We start from the raw sequence: 22107 nt of genomic DNA, 5'->3' as shown, positions 1-22107 counted from the left end.
CTTCTCAAATTTTGACACGGTACTTCCCGAGGTGCCAGCAATCAAGCATTTGAATAGATATGATCTGGATAAGAAAGAGGACAGACTCCTGAAATATTTTAGACCGACTGTGAAACTGGATACGGCGCATGCTCACAGGAATAACCTGACGTGTGCGTTATCAGAGATAGAGAAGAAATTCATAGACCAAGTAGAGGACAGGTATAGAAAGTTGACCGAGACACGACACACCGGAGATAGCCCAGTAGATTGGACGGACGAGGAGAGAGCTCACAGATCTAAGGGAAGTTATGGACCAATAGCATTGGATGAGGCACAGAGAGGGAATTTGTGTATTGCACGGCCTCAATCCAAGACGGAGAAGGTCGCAGTAGGACATAGCATTTGTTCTCAGACTTTTACAATGGAAGCTTATGCTAAGAATTTTATGCAAGGTCCGGTAGAAGTAATCCCGACAGTGTATTATGTTTGTGGGACGAATGCTTATGTCAGACTACCCGACAATTGGTATGGAGTATGCTATTTGGCTATCATATTCCCGAAGATTTATCACACAAGGGACTTGGAGTTGTTAGAGACGAAGCGACCGCCCAGGAAACGTAGGGCTACAAATGCCGGTGCAGTGATTGGGGATATATTCGGAGCAATGATACCTAGTATGGGTGTGGTGTTGAATGATGTGAAGATCCGAAGGTTGGCGACTGTAGTTGATGAGTTGTCTATGAACACGGCGAGATCTTTGATATTGGTGGCTGGAGAGATGTTGTCGATCCGGAATATGGTTTTGCAGAATCGCCTTGCTTTAGATGTGTTGTTAGCCAAAGCAGGCGGAGTCTGCAAATTATTGAAAGTTCAGGAATGCTGCACGTATATTCCAGACAACTCGAAGGAGATAGGGAAGTACATAGACAACATAACGACTGTTCACAAGGAGATTACGGATCTAACGGAGGTGAATGTGTGGGAGAAGATTGGATTAGGATTTGGAAGAGTGGGAACTTGGTTTGCGAATCTGGGAAGTGGATTTCTAGGTTCAGTGTTGAAACCAATTATTATTGCCGTGGTTTGTGTGATCTGTTTGTGGGGATGTGTGAAGGCATGGAAGTGGTATCAAGGAGGCAAGGTTGAAAGAGCTTTAAAGGCAAACGAGAGGAGGTTGGCAAAGCTCCAGGAGCAGCAATATGAGAGTCTTAAGAAACTGGAGGGAGTCCGACATGGAAATGTTATGACTAGCACGGTTTAAATCAGTTCTGAAGAAGGAAATGTAATGGTGTGATGACGGATGTCATCAAAGGGGGGAACTGATGTAGCGTTTAAAAGTTTGAGAATTGTAGGGGTGCGTCATATTCACGGTTAGTCGGCACCCGTATATAACCAAATGTGTACTCAGGGATTTCGTGTGCAATGTATTACAACTGTATAACCTATATCGATTTTAAGTAGAAGTGCTAGCTATGTACAAGCACATGGTAAACGTATTAGAGAAATGTATAGTGTTTAGCTACGGGAAATGCAATGTGGTGTTAGAAATGTGTACCCCAGACTTCGTGTCTGTAGGTTGTTTAGGTTGACCACACATGAAAGAAAGACGTAAATGTCAATACTGTGATTGAAACCTGCTTGTGTAACCGAAGTAGTGGCCAGAATTCGCATATATCGTTGAGGCGAAAGGCCTGGTATTTTCTTATGTTAGCCAAGGGCAATAGGCCAAAAAGGATTTATTCCAGTAGAGGTTTTAGGCTGTAGTAAATTGCAACTTAAAAGATGTGAAGAATGTCTGCTTTGCATGATCTCACCCCAGGTGCAAGGACAGTTGCTCGTTAGTAGAGAAGCTCTTTGTTCATAATTTGAATTATGTAGAGAAAGCCAGACATGGGAGTGTATTGGAATGTGCCAATCGTAACTCCTAGTGCGGATGGCGTCTGGGACTCAAGGCCAAGCGATGGACGATGGAACTGGACAGCGCTCTGTGGAAAAGTACTGAAAGACGACCCCGGAAGGAGAGGAGGCGCAAAGGGCGTGTTCGGAGACTTGGGGTACTGTATTAGGGACAGCGCCCCGAGGGTGGAGGCAGAGCAGAGCGGGGCAGCCCAAAGCAGAGGACGGCTAGGCGAAGAGATAGAGGGGGCAACTTAGACCAAGCTCTCTAAGTGAGGACTTCTTATGAAGTTTCACTCTGACACCTTTTATTCTGATGAGGGTCTCAAGGGATTGCTATGTAGGGATATCACCTAGTACAGAGTAGGGACAGAGATGGTATGGTTCAGTGTCCCTAGTATCGACATTTGCTTGGTAGTGTTCTACCTCATGCTTTTAGAGATTGTACTTTTAGTTATTCTTAGCCGGATGCGGATTCTTCGTAGAGTAGCATTTGTTTTAGTGCCTATGTACTTGTTGTGCCTCGTGTTGAGGACTTTGTATCTCCAAATCTTTATGTTGATAATAAAAACCAGAGAGCCAAGAGATTAAGTTTCGAGTCTTTGATTACGGAAAATTGCAGACTGTAATTGTGATAACGGTAATTTTCCCTCCATGCTATCAGGCAAGTAAAAAGTTCCATCTGACCAGAGTGGGTTCCAGTAGATAATTACGAGATACTAAAATAGGCCGGAGCAGTGGTCGGCAATATCGCCCCCCCCCCCCGTAACAAAATCGGCCGAAATGGGCCTTGCAAACTGCTCGGCTGCACTCCCCCTCAACCCATCAGGCGCGGCTGAGCAGTTTGCCAGGGCCGGTTTCTGTTCTCAGTCTGGCCCTGGCCCGGAGCGCTAATATTCCGAGGGGCACAGTAGGGCCCCAATCCTAACCAATGTCCTCTGCTTGGAATTAGATAAGATATCCCCTGTATTATATATGATAAACTGAATTACCGCGCCATATACTCCCTCACCGCCCCCCATATCAATAATCCTAATTTCCTTTTCCTAAATCCCTTCACAGCGTATAAACTATATTCCAAATTATAAACATTGAGAAACTTAGAACGCCACATCTCAAAGGGCGGGGCCTCTTGCTCTAACCACAAAGAAGCAATTGTCAGCCGAGCAACCTCCGTGGCCATAAAGATTAAATTCCGGTGCTTATATAATAGCTGCCCCTCCCCGACCTCCTCCCCTCTTTGTAATCAGCTCTTAATGTACCTCAGCGTAATTGTTAGCACCCCATCAGCCCCCTGCCCTCCTTCCATCTTCCTCACACGTCCTGCCATCGCACCTACCGCAAAGAACCCCCGCCCCCACAACAAACACCACATTTTCGTTCAGCCCAGGCGCTGTCCCATTCAGTCCGATTTAGGGCCGATGCTGATTGCCAGCCCAAGGTGAGCACACTACAGAAGAGGGAAGGGAAAGAAAAGCACAATAGGTGAAAAGGGCTAGACCAAAAGAAACCCATTCCCCTCTTTTCCTTCTATGCTCCTTTGCAATCGCCTCCTGCTCTTCCATAGCAGATTACAGAGTTCCACTTATAGAACATTCATGGTTTAGGCTTTACTGTTAAATATAGATTTTATCTTGATACTGTGACAAAATACTACAATGCATAATTTTCACGTTCTCTACGTTATTGTAGAACTTGAGTTTATTTTTAATGGAAATATAAAAATGAAGAAAATAAAACACATTTTTCCCACATAGTTTTATCATCCATTAAAAGGCAGAGGAAAAATGAGTGCATGCTTTAGCTGTGTGTAATGGCTGTAGGAACGATGCATGTTTTCTGTGACATGAATTCTGAGTAGCAAAATGTAGGGCCCAAGCAAGAGCATAAGGAAGGACCCGTGCTCTCCTACTGCCTCAGCATACAGATAAACAGCCTACATGCGCCATTCCTGGCGCCACCGAGCACAAGGAGGGGCTGCACAGATTTCCATGTGCTGTACGATGGATACAGGGGACACCAATCATAATAGAGGAGTATTTACATAGTGTTGCAGATCATCACTCTGCACCCTTACTAATATGCATAGTGGGTCACAGGGCTGGCTTTAGCGCTGGTGGCGCCCTGTGCGGTAACCTGTCTTGGCGCTCCCCCATTGACCTCCTTCGCAAGGGGCTCCCTCACCACCACCCTCCAAGAGACCCTCTTTCACATGCATTTCATTTGTTTTATAGCGCTATTCATACAAATGTAGCGTGTCAGAGCACTTTACATCACACACACATTATAGAGACACAATGAGTCATATGTGGATAAGTCCGTCTATAGGATATGTTGCATAAAACAACGACATTACACGGTGTAGGAATCACATGATCCATACAAGTAAGCAGTATAATTAAAAGAGTGTTGGGTCTGGAGAAACCCAAACTCAAGATTTAAAACCTACGACAGTGGTTGGGTTGGCTTTACTAATAAAAATGTATTCCTACCTAAAGGAACCTTTTTAGCAACATAAGCATAATGAAAGACTAGGGAAAAAACATAACGTTCTAACCTATACCATACAGTTTGCATGCAGCTTTTTGATGACAGCTCATAGCTCACTGTGCTATATTAGGGTTGGGACTTATGAACTGCAAGTAGCAAAAGGATCTCTGTGACTAAAGCAGTAACCCACTGAGCTAGCCAAATAAAATACAGTTCTGTGATCCTCATGGTACAAGTTATTTGCAGCAGGCATATTAACCTTCTGTGCTACTTTATGATGGGTCAAAACTGCCACTAGAAAAAAATGACATCTCTCTCCAGCAGGAACATTAATCACTAGAGTTATCTTGATATTTTTTATTGTGGCCTGAAAACTGCTAGGCCCACAAGGAACATCGCAGCAGGTGCTTTTAAACGCATACGTTATTAATAAGCACAGCGCCAGGTCCGACTGCACCAGTTGCACCGCCCTAAAGCCAGCCCTGGTTGGTCATTTGATTATGAAATCAGAAATGAGCCCATTAATTTGAATATTCTTCTTAGATCTTGCCTTCAGAGAGCTAGAAGTGTCTATCGTGGAAAGACCTATTGTGTATAATACCAATACTTTGTATCAGCACATGGCTTATCATTAGTTGTGTTTCTTATAAATCTCATTTGACTGCTTCTCATTTGATGGCTTTTTAGGTAGAGCTTACCATAGACCACAATATGTCTGATAGCAAAAGACATATTGTGGGCTTCCGAAGAACATACAGGGGCTTGAGCATTGCTTACCACTGGTTGGCTTTCCTATCACTCATTTGCCTGCTTCTTCTTCATATCCTAGCTTATCAATCTTGGGCTTGTCCCTGCCATGGGGCATTGACTCTTTACCATCTCTTTGACTGGCTGGCTGCTATGATTCCAGGTCTTGTTTATAAGGAACTACTTTTTAGGTCTCGCCTGGCTATCGCGTAAGCAATTGCGCAGCGAGACTTATGTAGGGGCTTCAGAAAATGCTCCCAAAGGCTTCCCAGGCGGATCGGGTGGCGGTTACGCACACAACCACGCGCATTCCATTTGCCACCAGCTACTTCCTGCGCGTGCGCCGCCCCACGCATTCAGAGAGATTTAGTAAGGGGCACAAGACCTTAGGAATGCGGTTTATGGCCACTGCATGTGAGGCATTCAAGCGCGAAGCTGGCATCTGGCATCGGACTTGAAAGCAGCAGACTGCTTTCGCCAGCGCGCGCTCGGCCTCACTTCCTGCATCCCCACTTACAACAATTAACTTTCGTTATAACTCACACCCCATATGCTCGTTCCCTCCCACCCTTCCTTTGATGTCCACTTTTCTTGTTGTTTACAAACCACGCCACACACTGCTGCACGCCACACATTGCTGCACGCCACACACTGCCACACGCCACACACTGCTGCGCACACTGCTGCATTACAGACTGCTGCATTACACACTGCTGCACGCCGCATACTGCTGCATGCCGCACGCCGCACACTGCTGCATGCCGCACACTGCTGCACACCTCACACTGCTACACGAAACACTGCTGCACGCCTCACACTGCTGCACGCCTCACACTGCTGCACGCCTCACACTGCTGCACGCCGCACACTGCTGCACGCCGCACACTGCTGCACGCCGCACACTGCTACATGCCGCACACTGCTACATGCCGCACACTGCTACATGCCGCACACTGCTGCACGCCGCACACTGCTGCACGCCTCACACTGCTACACGAAACACTGCTGCACGCCTCACACTGCTGCACGCCACACACTGCTGCACGCCACACACTGCTGCATGCCTCACACTGCTGCACGCCTCACACTGCTGCACGCCTCACACTGCTGCACGCCGCACACTGCTGCACGTCTCACACTGCTGCACGTCACACTGCTGCACGCCACACACTGCTACACGCCACACACTGCTGCACGCCACACACTGCTGCACGCCACACACTGCTACACGCCGCACACTGCTGCACGCCGCACACTGCTACACGAAACACTGCTGCACGCCTCACACTGCTGCACGCCTCACACTGCTGCATGCCACACACTGCTGCATGCTGCTGCATGCCACACACTGCTGCACGCCACACACTGCTGCACGCCACACACTGCTGCACGCAGCACACTGCTGCACGCCGCACACTGCTGCACGCCGCACACTGCTACACGAAACACTGCTGCATGCCACACACTGCTGCACGCCACACACTGCTGCATGCCACACACTGCTGCACACCACACACTGCTGCACGCCGCACAATGCTACACGAAACACTGCTGCATGCCACACGCTGCTGCACGGCACACACTGCTGCACGCCGCACACAGCTGCACGCCACACACTGCTGCACACTGCTGCATTACTCATTGCTGCATGCTGCACGACACTGCTGCACGCCGCACACTGCTGCACGCCGCACACTGCTGCACGCCGCTGCATGCCACACAGTGCTGCATGCCTCACACTGCTACACGAAACACTGCTGCACGCCACACACTGCTGCACGCCGCACACTGCTGCACGCCGCACACTGCTGCACGCCACACACTGCTGCACGCCACACACTGCTGCACGCCGCACACTGCAGCACGCCGGACACTGCAGCATGCCGGACACTGCTGCATGCCGCACACTGCTGCACGCCACACACTGCTGCACTCCACACACTGCTTTTACGCGAGTTTATGCTACTGACATTGTAAATGACAATGCCTTTTATTTGTTTTAAAACCAAAACATAAATATAAGGCATTGTAATTTTACAATGCCAATAGCTCAAACTCTTATAAATGCGAGACCTATTGCATTGCAAATGCTTGTTTTGTTTTGGTTTGAACACTCCATGAGACTGCATGTCTTTTCAAGTTCTATCCCAGTGTGCTTTTCTCTCTGTACGCATTACTCTTGCTTGCCCATATGCTTCTCTCCTCCCACTCGAACTTATGCTGTGCTCTCTCACCAATGTGTGCTTTTACACCTGCTGCAGCCCCAGCTGCTATCTTTCGTTTCTGTTGCTTCTCCCTCTGCCTGCTGTGTCACATCTCCCTCTGCCTGCTGTGTTGCTTCACCCTCCCCACCCACTCTCACAAAAGTAGTCATCCTTTTTTATCTTTTTCAAGCACGTTCACGGTGTGTTTTAAACCTGTTCTTCCACACAATTTTTTTTATTAACAGATCCTTCCCAAATCAGTAAAGAAAAAGGAAAAAACACAAAGCCTGCAACATGTTGCAGGCATGCATGTGTCTTACATGCCTGCACACACCCACAAAAGAAACCAATAAATGTGACATAGCCCTTTTTATCTTATAACCATGCTGAACAGCAGCTGCAATGCTGTACAGCATTGCTAAAAAAGATTGGCAAAGCCAATAAGACAGACTTATGGCTTTGCCAGTGCTGGTTTTCATGTTGTTGCTGTTGAGGAGCATGATTTCTTTACCATCTCTCTCTTTGAAGGAGTTGTATACTTCCACTTCTTGCATTTAGGGAACTACTGTTTTCTTTTTCTTTGAACACTCTACGGGAGGTGTTTCCTCACTCCCCTCTCTCCCCGTGTGCTTCTTTATCCCTCATCTCCCTATCCCCCTGAACTTTCTGTTGCTTCTCATCCCATAATTCATTTGTTTCTTCCCTGTCAATCCACGTCAAAATTGGATTATTTTCATCCCTCATAGACCCTCTTTTTCTTACCCGCCCCACCTCATCCAATTCCTAAAAAATATTATATACATACATATATACACACACACACACGTATATATAGGCTGCTCCTGCTGTGTGTGTGGTCTGCCATGCATTGCTGCTGCCTGAGTGCTTCCTCAACCTGTGGGTAACTTTGTAGCAACATATTTTCGCACATGCCCAGCCGTGGAGGGAGCACCACCGCTAGGATTGGCAAAGCGGGCTAGGAGCTGGAAATATGTGCAGTTCCACATGGGGCAAGCTGGGCCAGGAATTCAGACTGCGCACACAGCGGGGCCCATTGGAGGGCTATGCATTTTGGACCCAGAGGACACGGCACCCATCAGGGCAAGATTGCTGCACTACATTTCCCAGAATTCCAGAGGGGCCTGTGAACTAATCATGTTGTGGCTTATTGAAGCAGCCTATCAGAAGGCAGTTTAGGCAATAATTGTAGTGTGGCCCAAACGCTGTTTTAATCTGTGGGACTGAGCCTAAGAAGAAGGAGGTTTCTGAAATGAGTCAGGCTGCTCCTGCTGTGTGTGTGGTCTGCCGTGCATTGCTGCTGCCCGAGTGCTTCCTCAACCTGTGGGTAACTTTGCAGATATATATATTTATTTTTTTAATTTATTACTCCAAGATAGGCATCCGCCACATTGGAATAGTAAATGTTTAAAAAGGGTTGCCACAGCTCCAGGATATACAAGTGTCTACGTGTGGTGATGATTCGTGAGTAGGATTACATCATTCCACTGGCAACAGCCATACAGTTAAAAAAAAAAAGGCCAGTGTAGTGTCATGACACATATGTGCACTTGATTGGTGATGGATGGGCACATACACGTCATCACACTGGGGCTGGCTATTTTTAGGTCTGGCTTGACAGCACAATTGCCAAAACAACCTATTGTTATCAATTCTTTAAAGTAAACATAGATTGTGTTTTGGTTCCACACAAAGGAGTATTTCTTTATCACCTCAAGCTGTTGGTTGTTTGGTGTAACATTTTAATTCCTAATGAGTGTAAGCTTTGTAATGTCTGAGATTATATTGTATTTTTATATATAAAAAGTGCATTGATTTATGATACATTTAATGTTGTATCTTATAGATACATTCCAGACAGAAAACAATAATATCTTTCTTTGTCCAGTGCAGAAGGCTTTTTTAATTATAACCGAAAATTCAATGCAGACCTATTGGCTTTGCCACTGCTGGTTTCCGATGATACTGAATGACCAGAATTGGTACCATTAACTGGGAAAGTTGAAAGGTTTGCTAATGACTTTCAAAGAAGAGACCTATGAGCTTTGCCAATACTGGTTTTGTACTAGGCTGTGGAATATTTCATTGACTTTCAGTCTAGCTTTAATTGCAATGTTTTCACTTAGTGCATTCTCGGCAAGGTTCTATGACATCCTAAAGATTGGAACAGTGCTTAATTTGAGCTAGTGGTTTATGGTGCTGGGCACTGGAACTTAATCGGCAACACCGATAGTTAAGACAGGATTCTTAATCTTAAAATGAACACACAAACAGTAGTTTAATAATTCCAGTTACATTGAAAATGACTAATACCTGTTGCACCAGCCATTCTTATAGGTTGGGGCCTGGAATGGACCGAAATGTCAGACTTATAGGAGTGTGATGGTTTGTAGTTGTGTTGGTACTGTCATTGCCAGTGCTGACAGGGGCGATGATGTAATTAGCAGTGGGTTCCTGATGCGGGCTCTGGCACTTATTTTCTCCTCAAATTAAGCCCTGCAAAATGTATTCATATCTCAAAGAAGGAGGCAATCAGACAGGTAATGGCCTTGGCCACTTGGCAGTGCTGTAGGCTGAGTTGCATGCAAATGTTTCAGGGACATGGATTCTTTTGTGAATGAGGAGCTCCCTGGTGCTGAAAAATTAGAGGGGCCCACATGAAGTTAATAACCTAGGGCCCCACAAACGCTTCTGACTTGCCTGGGCCTTAACACAGAATTCAAGGAGCTTGAAGGGCGCAGAAAAATATGTTAGAAAAACAGGCAGGCATGTCTTGCTTTGCGGTTACAATTAAAATAATTTGTGTTTTGAGAGCAAAATATAGGATATCTATTTAGGAAGCAGTGCAAGTATGCTAGGAGGGTCTTTGCACAGAAGATTGCTTTAAAGATGGTCTATGTGTAACCCAGGTGGAATAGAAGCAGGCGCACACAGAGACATATTAGAAGTTTATTGATGAAGATGGTTTTCAAACACTGTAAAAGCCAGGAGAGAGATGAAGATAGGTACTATATTATGGTATAAGGCAGTAAATGGGCAGACAGGATGTAATATCTTTTTGGGCTAAAAATTCCAACATATAGAACAGCTTTCTAACAAAGCCTTCTAGCAAACAGGATATTAGTGTTTCACAAGCTACAAACAATGAAACCATTGGCACACATTTCTCCTGCAGCTGGTCAATGTGATGTTTTATATGAGCTGCTGTCCACACCGTTTGCATTTATTATTTTCTCTATCAAAGCTGCATACCCAATAGCGCAACGTGCTGAAATATGCTGCGCTCATAGGTTGAGAACAATTCTTTTATATTGAGAAAAGAGTTTTCACTAAATTGCTAAAGTCTGTTTCAGCACACCTTAAACAGACTCGAGCGAGCGTTTCCAAAAATAAAGGCAATGGACAACAAAAAACGCCAACGACACGGCAAAAAAACTTTTTATGTGACATATCTAGTTCTTAAGTAATTTACAGGAACACCTTGTGTTTCATATGCTCCAAAATGCGACATGTTTTAAAAACTGTCACGTTATTTTTCAGTCACTGAAGTAATCGCTTTAATTTTTTCTGCATGAGCTGTGCAGCACGTCAGGGCTGATCCACGTCGCCACTGAAGTGCAGCCATCAACAAACAGAGACACCTCCAGGAGGCGAGGATACACCTGCCACCCCCCACCCCAAGCTACAATTATCACCGTGACAGACGCTCTCCGCTTAGTGACAGGCTGATGAATATGAAATGGGAGGGGGGTGGTTGGAGGCTAATGCAGATATTTATGCATCCCCGCACTCCATCTTTTTAAAATCTCTTCAGCTTCTGATACTAGACGAGGGCCGAGACAAAAAGGGCAAAAAATAGAATCATGTATTTGAACTAAAAAAAGATGACATGACAAAATAACCTCAGAAGCAGGTCCAGTGGTGAGCAGGGGCATGGCCGTAATGCAGGTAATTTAGTGACAGCCAGAGGTGTGGCGCGCCCTCTCCTTACCTTCCACTGTGCGATTCAAACAGCTGGAATCAGTGAAGGCCAGACAGTTCAACTTGAAGTTAAATGGGTGGGAGAGGCCTTGAGTGGGGGCGGAGTTTAAGCCCATCACAGGCGGGCCAACCATGGAGAGGGTGAGCGGCCAAGGAGAGGGGCTGATGCTTACAACCTGCACTGCTCATGCAGAACTTCAAATTCTCTCCCCCAAAAACAAATTACAAAGGCTCCGAGACTGCTGCTGATGCCCTGGGGATCAAACTCTGATCAATGTTGGCTGCGGAGAGTCTCTAGACGAGGGCACAAGTCCTACAAAAAAGAAGTGGGAGGACTAACCGAGTTAGGCACAATGCAAGTGACATCATGGCACGTGACATCACAGTGCTACATTTCAGGAAGTGGCATTGCAGCCCATGACCTCATAGGAAGTGACATCACAAAAAGGGACATCAGATCTTAACACCTCACACATATATTTAGCAGGTCTGTCATGAGTACATTTGAGCGCATTATGAGATTTAACACAGCAGGCTTTGCATTGGAGTTGTGCCAAAAATGTGACGCAACACTGGCGCAAAATCTGGGCCCCAATTTATAAACATTTTTTTTAACTCTGCTGCAAAGAAATTGGCAGTAAGGAGAAGCAGTAAATCTGTTCTACCTAATTGGTTGCAAAGTCTCCATTTTATAATATCTTATGGGCTTAAAGAGGAACCTGCTGCAAAAATCTTTGTGTGCCCAGTAAATATCAGGGAACAATAATAACGATAAGATAACACTGGAGGTTAAGCATTTGCTGGATAGTTCTGTGCTCTGTCTAGTCCCATTTGTTTTAAATCAAAGTAGCACCAAGGGTTTGTCTCCTGCACAACACATCATCCAACGTGCAGATGACAGATTTATATTTTATATAGCTAGATAAGAGGTTTACTACTTTTAACAGAGATCTTTTTGTTATTGGAAATCATAAATTGTAATCCTTCTAATAAGGAACAGTGAGCTAGGAAGGACATGTGACTCCCACAGCTCATAACCCTCACTGCCTTATGTAACACATCCTGTACATTAATTTGCACAAGTGATTTATTGTCAATGTATAAAGTCTACGTGTGATGTACGGCCCTCTGACTGTCTGCATTGGGATGAGTAGTGCTATAAAGAAATAAAACGAAATAGTGATATTTAAATTGTTATTTGTGTAAATACTAGGACAGGTTAACAAATTCGACATTTTTACAATGCATGCTCATGTCTTATATACAGGGTCTGAACAAAGTCTAACCATGTCTCAAGTACTTGTGAAGTGATAACAGGCTGCGTGCCTTTGTTTTCCCTCCATTGCATTTGCATCTGGGTGTAAGGCACCAGATTGCTCCCAGCGAGGATAGAATAAAAGGAGGCCTGATGGCCCCTTAACTTCGGCCTTTAACTTCAGCCTTTGTTTTGGGCCCATGCAGCTCAAATTTTAAATGAAGCCCCTCACCGCCTACATATTGCTGCTGGAAAAGGAAAGCAACGTGCAGCCGCTGCTGAATGTGCCCAGCGTAGGAAAATCACACCGGGACAAGTTCAGCATATTTCAGTGGGGCCTAACTTCTTGGCAGCGTAGACAGCGTCCTCCCCGTGAAAGAAGTGGGTGGACGCCATTTACCAGTGTGCACCCCCGACTTGTGCCCTGCTTCACACAATGAGCTATAAACCTGGTATCTGCCTGAGTTTCCAGCTAACTGTGTGATATCGGCTCATCGCCAGAGGATAGTGTGAAGATAACTGATATCACGTGACACACGGTGGCGCAGTTTGAGTTGGCAGGTCTGGAAATCAGTTCCTCCTCTTCAGGGCAATTCTGTTCCTCCTTTGGTACCAGAAGATGGAAACAAAATCCCAGGGCAATATACAATATTTATAATACTAAAGCACTCGACAATACCCCTGATGAGCATCCAAAATTCCACAAGTTACTTTGTGCTGTGCTAGAAATGCCTTCTAAAGCTAGTAATACTCTATGTTAAGTATTGAGATCTAGACAAGGTGCCCCAGGTGAGGCCATACTAGTGAAGTCTACTTTGTACACTGTTTTTTTAGGTGTTTTATATGTCACTGAGATGCCGCCTTATGCCAGCGTCAGAAGCCCCATACACTGCTAGCATGCAGGCACACTACAGGTGCAGCTCAGTTCACGGAGTTTGCATGATGCATTAAGGGGTACGATGTAGGAGAGGATTCTCACTCTCTGAACCCCTCCTGATGACCCCCGATCTTCTCCGTTCAATAGTTAGCAGATTAGCACTGAAACTGGCTACTCACCAAAAAAGCGCTTCGCGCTTCAACCTCATCAAGGGTGGCAAGCGCTACCCCTCCCCTATCCTTCTCAATCCATATAACAGACTAACATAGCCACTGCTCAAATTACTTTCATATTCCACTATAGTAAATCACCACTAATCCTTTATTGGTTCTGGAGTAGCATGCTACTAGCCGAAAAAGCGCTTTGACACCATGTCACAGTAAGTAAGCGCTATATAAATGCAATTACAGAACTAGAGACACATTGAGGTGAGGATCAGTTTCAGCCTGACAGTCCTCGGAGTGCAAGACCTCTAGTCAAGGCCCACGCGTTGCAAGCAGCCTTTGCCAAAGGCTGGGCCACGGTGGGGACTGGTCTCATCTGAGGCCGGACGTGCTTACTGCCGCTCATTTTTTTGGGCTGAAAACTAAGCATAATGTTTCTTCTGGCCAGAGCCTGGCACCTCCCCTGGGATCACTTGAGGCCCCCCTAGGGGGGCCCGCCCCCCAGTTTGAAGACCTCTGCCTTGGGTGAGGGGAGGGATGTGATGCTGCAGCCCCTCTGTTCTTGTTCTTTTAGATCTGAGATTTCCTTCCACTCATCTTCTACCAGGTGTGCGTTGGACAGAAAAAGTGAATTGTTGCTGCATGCGCTCTCCCCATGTGAGAGAAGCTTGCAGGGCTGTCCTGCCACATAGTTGCCTGTTCAGTGTGTCATGGAAGCTTGCACAGCTGCTGCCAAACTGAACCTCGTGTGTGTGAGTGTAAGAGACGATACTTGGTTCAATATTTTGACTGCACAAATCCATAACAATTGTTTTTCTCAGTGCTTGGTATCACTGCAATGGTACGTTCCCGGACTCTTCCACCTCCCCCTCCCCCCCCCCCCCTCCCCACACACACCCCAACTGCTGGAGCATGTACAGCAAATGGCAAAAGCTGTTTGTTACACCAACTGTCGACCAATCACCATGCAGAGGAACGACACTATAAAATGACTCCCAACGCTGTTAATAAAGAATAGAGGGGAAACAAAACACACTTCTATGAAGGATGTTGAAAAAATGATCTTTAACTCCCTATACGAAAAACTCGTTTAGCAGAAGAATGTTCGCGCACCACCTCATAACATAGTGAAGAGAACCCCAATTAGGCGCTGGCATCCCAGTGAAAGGATTTTAAAAATAATTCGAAGGTGCACCAATATATTGTACACGTAATGGTTCTTTCTGTCTTAGGATTTCAAGGAAGGGGGTAAGATGCCTTTGTGTTACCAGAAGCGCGCCCGTACATGATGTCCGCTCCCGCCAGATTTACAGAACTGTTCTCGTTCCGGCTGAAGACCTCAGCTAAATCTTCCACTAAGCCGCGCCGCAAGAGCGCCGTTCCAGGGGAGAGGAACACTTTATAACTTTCTTTATTGGACCGCGTTTTTCATCGGCTCCTGACTAATGTCTTAACTTTATGGCCCGCCACCGCGGCCGTCGTTCATTTCAGAGAGCGCCATTGAAACCACTGTTAACGACGCGTCACCTCACACGAGCATCGTACCATGACCGCCTGCGCAGGAGGGCTCCGATTCCAACAGCAGCCCATCAGGACAAATGAGTGGTTTATCATTTGGAGAACGTTTGTGCACGGGAGGGCAGTCTGGTGTACAGAAGCCGAAAAGGCAGAGTTTTTGTAACCTAGATTACAGTCTGTATTTTTATAAACTACGTTGAGGAGGTCATGTGTCTAACAGATGCTGCCACCCAAAAACAACCCTACAAATAAACGTACAACAGGACCCATTAGGCAGAGGATTTCACGCAAGTATTACAAAAACAGAACACACTAGTTAGGACTCCCCACACAAATGTAACCTATAATAGATCTTTTTCATGCCCACGGACAACATGCTTAAACCATTTCCATTGCCCGGGCAAAATGGCCAGGTCTAGCAGCTTAGATGCTTCATAAGCAATTGCTAAATCCCTCCGCTTTCACCTTACAACTCAGAATCATGCTCCCAGGACTCAATGAATAAAACATAACCACCAAGCCGTGACACTTGCAGAATGCAGTACCCATAACACGTCATCACTTGCTGAAACAGACTTGGGTTTGCGAAAGAAACCTTGGAGTCAATTTTACGTCATCCCAGACTGTTGAAAGTACTATAACGCCATACCCTTGTGTTAATGCGATTTCCATAGCGCATGGTCTGCAACATAATATATCACGCCTCAAGATTACCTATATACCATACATGTTATTTGCACCTGTGTTTCACATGCTTTACTGCACAATCATCTTTCAACCCACCATTTGGGCATGCTCGTACATAAAATAAATATAGAAGACAAATTTCCTCCAAGTTGCTTTATTATTGGAATCCAGATTATTGTAATTAATTGCAGACCATCGACAAGTAGAATCTCTGGTGATTAATGTGGGAAAGGTTTGAGCATTCTATTAAGAGATCTTATCACTCTATCTAGTCTGTAAGATGGATGGCGTGCGATGTATAGTATTTCTTTGATATGTAGCCATATGATTTCTTGCAACTCTTCTGCTCTGACCAGATGAGCGCCACATGTGTAAGTGAAACCAATTCCTCGAGGTTCTAGCCTATCAATCAATTGGAGTTCAGCACAACCTATGCCATTTGAACTATAGTAACTGGTCAGGTGACTTTGTGGCATCATCTGCCTCAGATGGGAATTTCGAGCAACCTCTCTTTGCAGTCTTCTGTTTATGTATTTTCCTGCACTAATGGCAAGCCTGCTTAGGAATCTCTGGGTGAGAAGCATACAAGATGAACTGTCCAATAGGTAAGTGGGGGTGTGGGGAGGGCATACAAATACCACAAACTTTGGATAGTGAGGTCTTGGTGGAAGATCACAATGTTTTGCGAATGATAGATGTACACAACTGACAGTATTCAAATGTGTCCTAATTAGTGTTGAAAAATTGCCACCCAAGAATGAGGGAGAGCCATGCTCATCCTTCAGTGAACACCCTTCATGTGCTCCCTAGTCCTTCGAGTCGCGATTGCTTTCACGTAAGGGTTGAGAGAGCTCATGGATGACTTAAATTAGAGTCGGTGCACAAAATAGCACATCTCGGATGCCGTCAGCCCCGAAGAACATCAATATACAGGGCGACCACAGGTCCTTAACTGGCTGTGGATTGATGGAGGGAGCTTTAAGGAGCTGGGGAAAGTAGGCCCATCGTGGCACTATTAATTATTTAATGATCCACGCCCCTCCTGAAGCCGACAGCAAACTGAAGTCTGTGTCTTCTTTCCCACCAGCCACTAGAAGTCACTGTTGCTGCTGCATTTCTTTCATCCTAGTGTAATCTTTCTGAAGCTGAACTATTCTAAATTTGATTCAGCTCTTACATTTCCTAATACAAATATGCCATCTTTCTTTCATACATGAAACTAAAAGAGGTGGTGTTGCAAGTTGGCCAAATACAGTCTTCTGAATAATCCATACCAAACACAAAAAATTCACAAATGCCACAGAATAGTAAAAGGAATGGAGCTTAAGTCAAATGTCCCTAAATTTAATAATTCTCAAGAAGAACAAAAAGTTACAAAATTGTCAAAAGAATACATTTGGGGAGGATTAGCCAATTTCTGTAAATTTCATAATTCTCGATAAGAAGAGAAGGTTGTGGACATGCTCCGAATCATATATGTGTGAAATGTTGCAGAATTCTGACGTTCCATTTGGTTAGTAGGTGATCCACTGAATGAGGTGAGCAGAGGTGTGGTCAAATTCCGCCAAAGCATGCATCCGTTTAATTTCTCCCATTATCCCAACTGGCTGAACCTACTTATCCTTTCTGGCGCATTTAGAAAACTATGACAGGGAGTCACACTTCACTTGCAGGTGTCCTACCTTGAATTCCATGGGTGTGTACTTCTCGTTTTTGGGCGTGGTGTTGCCTTTATAGTGCAGGTGGTTCGGGGTGGCCGGGTGGATGACCGTGGACTCCTGGGACTGCCTCTGGCACCTCTGGCAATACACGTAAATCACAAAGGTGAGCAGGCTCGAGCCGAAAAAGCAAGAGACTCCGGTGGCGATGAGGTGGATCAGGCTGAACCCTGCAGGGAGAGAGTCAGCACCACATGGTCACAAAAAGACACAGAGGGCACCAGTTTACAAGAGAGAATTTCGCTTTTGGTTAAGAGTAACATCAAACTATTTTGGAAGAAACATACAACTGCGTTTGACAAATCCATTTTTAATTTGACTTCTAATTTATTCAGAGCCCACACTTTCAGTGTTCCATGTGAAAAATAAAGAAAACAGAGGACGCAGATTACAGAAGGACTGCGTTTTGTTCATTATGAGCCTACGAAATGGGGGACTGTCATTTAAGAATTGTTGGGATTGGGAGAATGTAGTATATATGAAAAATGGTACTCCAATTGGATACCAATTATGGATTGATTTCCTTCTGGCGCAAAAAATCCTTTCAGGTGTCAAAATTATTGACTAGCTAAATTAAATACTCTAAACCCAAAACAGATTAATTCATCATTGGCATCCCTCTTTGCTTTGTTTAAAGACCATTCACATGTTACTAGACATTTCTAATTACAACACACATTTTCAATTATTCTTCATTTCTTTGCTAGTTAATAAAAATATTATACACCGCTCTCATAGAGGGCCAGTAGCATGAATGAGTGAATTGTAAATCCAGTAATTCACTGATATGATGTAGTAACTGTGGGTAACCGAACCAGTTAACCACAGCTGCATCATAAAGAAATTGCAGGCAGATATGACAGGGTTCTTCAAAAGCCTGTCCTGAGCTGTGCTGGAAAAACAAGTTACTTACCTCCGGTAACGCCTTATCTGGAGGAGACTATCTATCCACAGATTCCTTACCTTAGAATATTCCCCAGGCATCAGACTGGATGCAGACATTTTTGAGCAGTACCCCTGTGGGCTGGTAGGTGGTGTCGTTTGGCTCCACGTCAGCGTCATCTATGCTAGATGGGACGTGTGCGGTGCCTTTATAGGTGCCATCCCAGCGTGTGGATATGAGTTTCATTTTGAGACTCTCCACAACAGAAGCATGGACCCATAAAGAATGCTGACAAACTGGTGTGCATTATATAGTACCTCAGGTGGGAGACCCTACTGAATCAGTTCACAGAGTGAGGAGAATGGGAGGGTCAGTAAGAAATTTGCGGCTAGATAATCTCTACCAGATAAGGCGCTACCAAATGTAAGTAATTTTTTCATCTTATAGTGACTTCTAGCTGCATATTCCTTACCTTAGAATAGATACCAAAGCAATACCTCTCAGGAAGTGGGTCTGCACACACATTAAACCAAAATGTCCCGCAGGACAGAACGGGCAAACTGCCTGTCACGATGCACCTGACCATCCAGGCAGTAGCGCTTGGTAAACATGTGCAAGGATATCCACGTTGCGCCTTGCAGATACAGAGGACAGGGACTCTGCAAGCGAAACAGTGGTTGAAGGCTTGGCTCTGGTAGAAGAGCCTGCAAGCCCTCAGGGGATTGCTTTTTGGCTAATGAATAGCAGATCTTGATGCAGAGTACTATCCATCATGAGATGGTCCATTTCTGCACTGACTTCCCTTTCTTAGCTCCAATATATCCTACAAAGAGTTGAACATGCAACCAGAACTCTCTTGTTCGATCAGTGTAGAACGACAACGATCTTTTTGGTTCCAGGTGGTGGAGTCACTCCTCTTCCTTAGAAGGGCGAGGCGGAGCAAAGAAGGAAGGCAATGTGATGTTTAGACGTACATGAAAATATGTCACAACCTTTGGAAAGAAGGAGACACTGGTCCTCAGAACCAGCTTGTTTTGGTAAAAGTTGGTATAAGGAGGGTGTACAGAGAGGGACCGCAGTTCGTGGACCCTCCTGGCTGAAGTTCTGGCCACTAGAAAGGCCGTATTGATATTCAGCAAGTGAAGTGGGTAGTTGTGTGTAATGGCTCAAAGGGAGCAAACATGAAGAAGGTAAGATTCCACTGGGTCATGATGAATAGCCTGGAGGAGGAACACCTGTTGTAGTCCTTTGAGGAAACTAGTCACAATGTTTGACCTGAACAAATAAGTTTGGTCCGGCAACTGCAAGAATGCTGAACTGACAGACAGATAACCTTTAACAGTGCACAGTAGAGCGCTGCTGGCCAAATAAAGAACTAAGAGACAAACAAGGGATAATGGTGCAGAAAGATGGTTCAATGTTTCTGGATGCACACCATCCCACAAATTTGTCCCAATGGCAGGCGTTTAAGTATCTTGGTGGAAGGATGCCTGGCTGCTAGAATAACATCACAAACTTTGGAATGAAGGTCGAAAGCTGTCAACTGTCACAGCTCTAACTCCATGGGTGCAGCTGGATGGTGCGCAGAGACGGGTGCAGAACCCTCTCAAGCTGTTGCAATACAAAATCCTAACAAAGGGGCATCCTGATACCAACCAGGATACCAATTTCTCCGTGCCCAATCTGGAACCACAAGAATGACTTGGGCCAGGTCGTTCCTGATCTTCTTGAGAACTGTGGGCAGAAGTGGTATTAGCAGAAAGGCGTACAGGAAGCCAGAGCTCCATTTGAGACTAAAAGCGTTTACAGAGCGAGAACCGCCTTGAAAACCTCAGCTTACAAAACTGCTGACCTTGCGCTTTCTCAGCGGTGGCCAACCGATCTAACCAAGGAACTTCCCACTCTTTAAAGAGACTTTGCACCACCTCTCGGCGAAGACATCATTTGTGATGTGCTAGGCATCGGCGCCTGAGTTTGCCTGCCCTAGTAATCAGAGTACGTCAGGTGTTGAACTTCCAAGGAAATGCCCTGACATTCCAGCCATGTCCATAGGCGCAGGGCCTCTTGACAAAAGGGTCCACAATCCCACTTCACCATGTTTGTTGCAGTACCACATGGCGGGTGTGTTGTCCGTAAACACCTACACTAGCCTTCCCTTCATCAAAGGAAGATACTCTTTCACTGCCAACTGATTGAAGCCCAGACTCCGCCAGGGACCAGGGTGCCCTGATTTCCACCTTTCTCAGATTTCCGCCCCAACCCAGGAGTGACGCATCTGTCACGACTGTCAGCTCTGGGTGGGGAAGGGCAAGGGGTCTGCTGCTTATTCGATCACGGTCCCTAAGCCACCACGGCAGGTCTTTTGCAATTTCCTCCAAGATCTGGACGAGGTTGGAGAGTTTCCCCTGATGCTGTGCCCAGTGGAACTTCAGGTTCCACTGCAGAACCCTTATTTGCCAACTGGCATGTTTTACAACATGGATGCAGGACGCTATGAGGCCCAACAGCCTCAGAGTCAGTCTCCCCAAAATCTAGGATAGAGGCAGAAACATCAGAGTCATAGCCAGAATATCCTGGACTCGCCGTTCAGGAGGATAGGGCCAAAACTGTAGTGTGACCAGAATGACACCGATGAAAGTGAGCTTCTGAGTGGGAGTGAGGTGTGACTTCGGTACGTTGATAGTAAACCCCAGCAGATGCAGGAGGTCCACCAGAGTCTAGAGGTGGGAGACTACTGCCTTGGGTGAGCCCACCTTCAACAGCCAATCGTCAACCCCTGACCACAGCAGATGTGCTGTAACTTCTGCCAACACTTTGCTCACCATGAACCGCAGGCAGTGCCTGTGCTGGCAGGACGGCCTGCAAGTCCCACGCCACCATGCATTCTACAGGGTCCAGAGCAGACAGGATTTCAGCTAACGTGAGCATTTTGAACTTTTCGTTTTTCAGGAAGAGGTTGAAAAGATACAAGTCTAGGAAGGCCTACGTTCTTTTTGGACACTAGAAAATAGCATGCATAAAAACCACAACCTACGTTTGATGTTGGCAACCTCTCAACGGCTACTTTGGCTGAAAGAGCCAACACTTCCTGACAGATTAAAAAGAGGTGGTCCTCCATCAGTTGGTTGTAAGTAGGTGGCATGGGAGGAAGGGTTTCCAGAAAAGGGATGGAGTAGCTCTTCTGGAGTATCTGCAAAACTCACTCTTCGTATGCTATCGACTTACAGTGGGACAAGTGATGGTGAATCCTGCCTCTCACTGGGTGCCCATGCTGGTGTAAGGGCAATCTAAAGGGATTTGAAGGCTGTGATGGGTGGTGGGCTGACCCGATCTCTGGTTGGTGGTCCCACGTGATCTGCTGGAACCGCGTCCATGGTCACAAAAGGGCAGGGAACCCTGTTGGCCTTCATAACTGGGCAGGAAAGGACACTGTTGGTAGCCCCTACCGTAGCCACGGATTGGGCGAAATACTGACTGGGGTGGGTGAGGGGTTATGGATAGGCTATATGGATCTGACCGTAACTCCACTAGCCCTGAATCACACTGGTGCGGAGTCTGCCTTCTCACCAAAAAGGTGAGAGCCATCTAAGAGCATGTCCTTAATCGAGGCTTGGACATCCCCTGAGAAGCCAGTGGTTCTCAGCCAGAAATGGTGTCTTAGTTCCACTGACAATGAAATTGTTCTGC

The 22107-nt window shown here is 45.9% G+C and overlaps 1 protein-coding gene across 2 annotated transcripts in view; it reads right to left on the bottom strand.

Moving 5' to 3' along the window:
• SEMA5B (semaphorin 5B) overlaps nt 1-22107 on the bottom strand; it is an 834612-nt gene that overhangs the window by 26014 nt on the left and 786491 nt on the right. For both annotated transcript variants that reach the window (XM_085647318.1, XM_085647319.1), the window contains one exon: nt 17502-17707. In XM_085647318.1, coding sequence (XP_085503444.1) covers nt 17502-17707 — 206 coding nt within the window. The remainder of the gene's footprint in view (nt 1-17501; nt 17708-22107) is intronic.

Source organism: Triturus cristatus, chromosome 3_2 (genome assembly GCF_964204655.1).
Source record: "Triturus cristatus chromosome 3_2, aTriCri1.1, whole genome shotgun sequence".
NCBI lineage: Eukaryota > Metazoa > Chordata > Amphibia > Caudata > Salamandridae > Triturus > Triturus cristatus.
The sequence above is the reverse complement of the archived record's forward strand: the minus strand, read 5'-3'. Positions and strand labels throughout refer to the sequence as shown.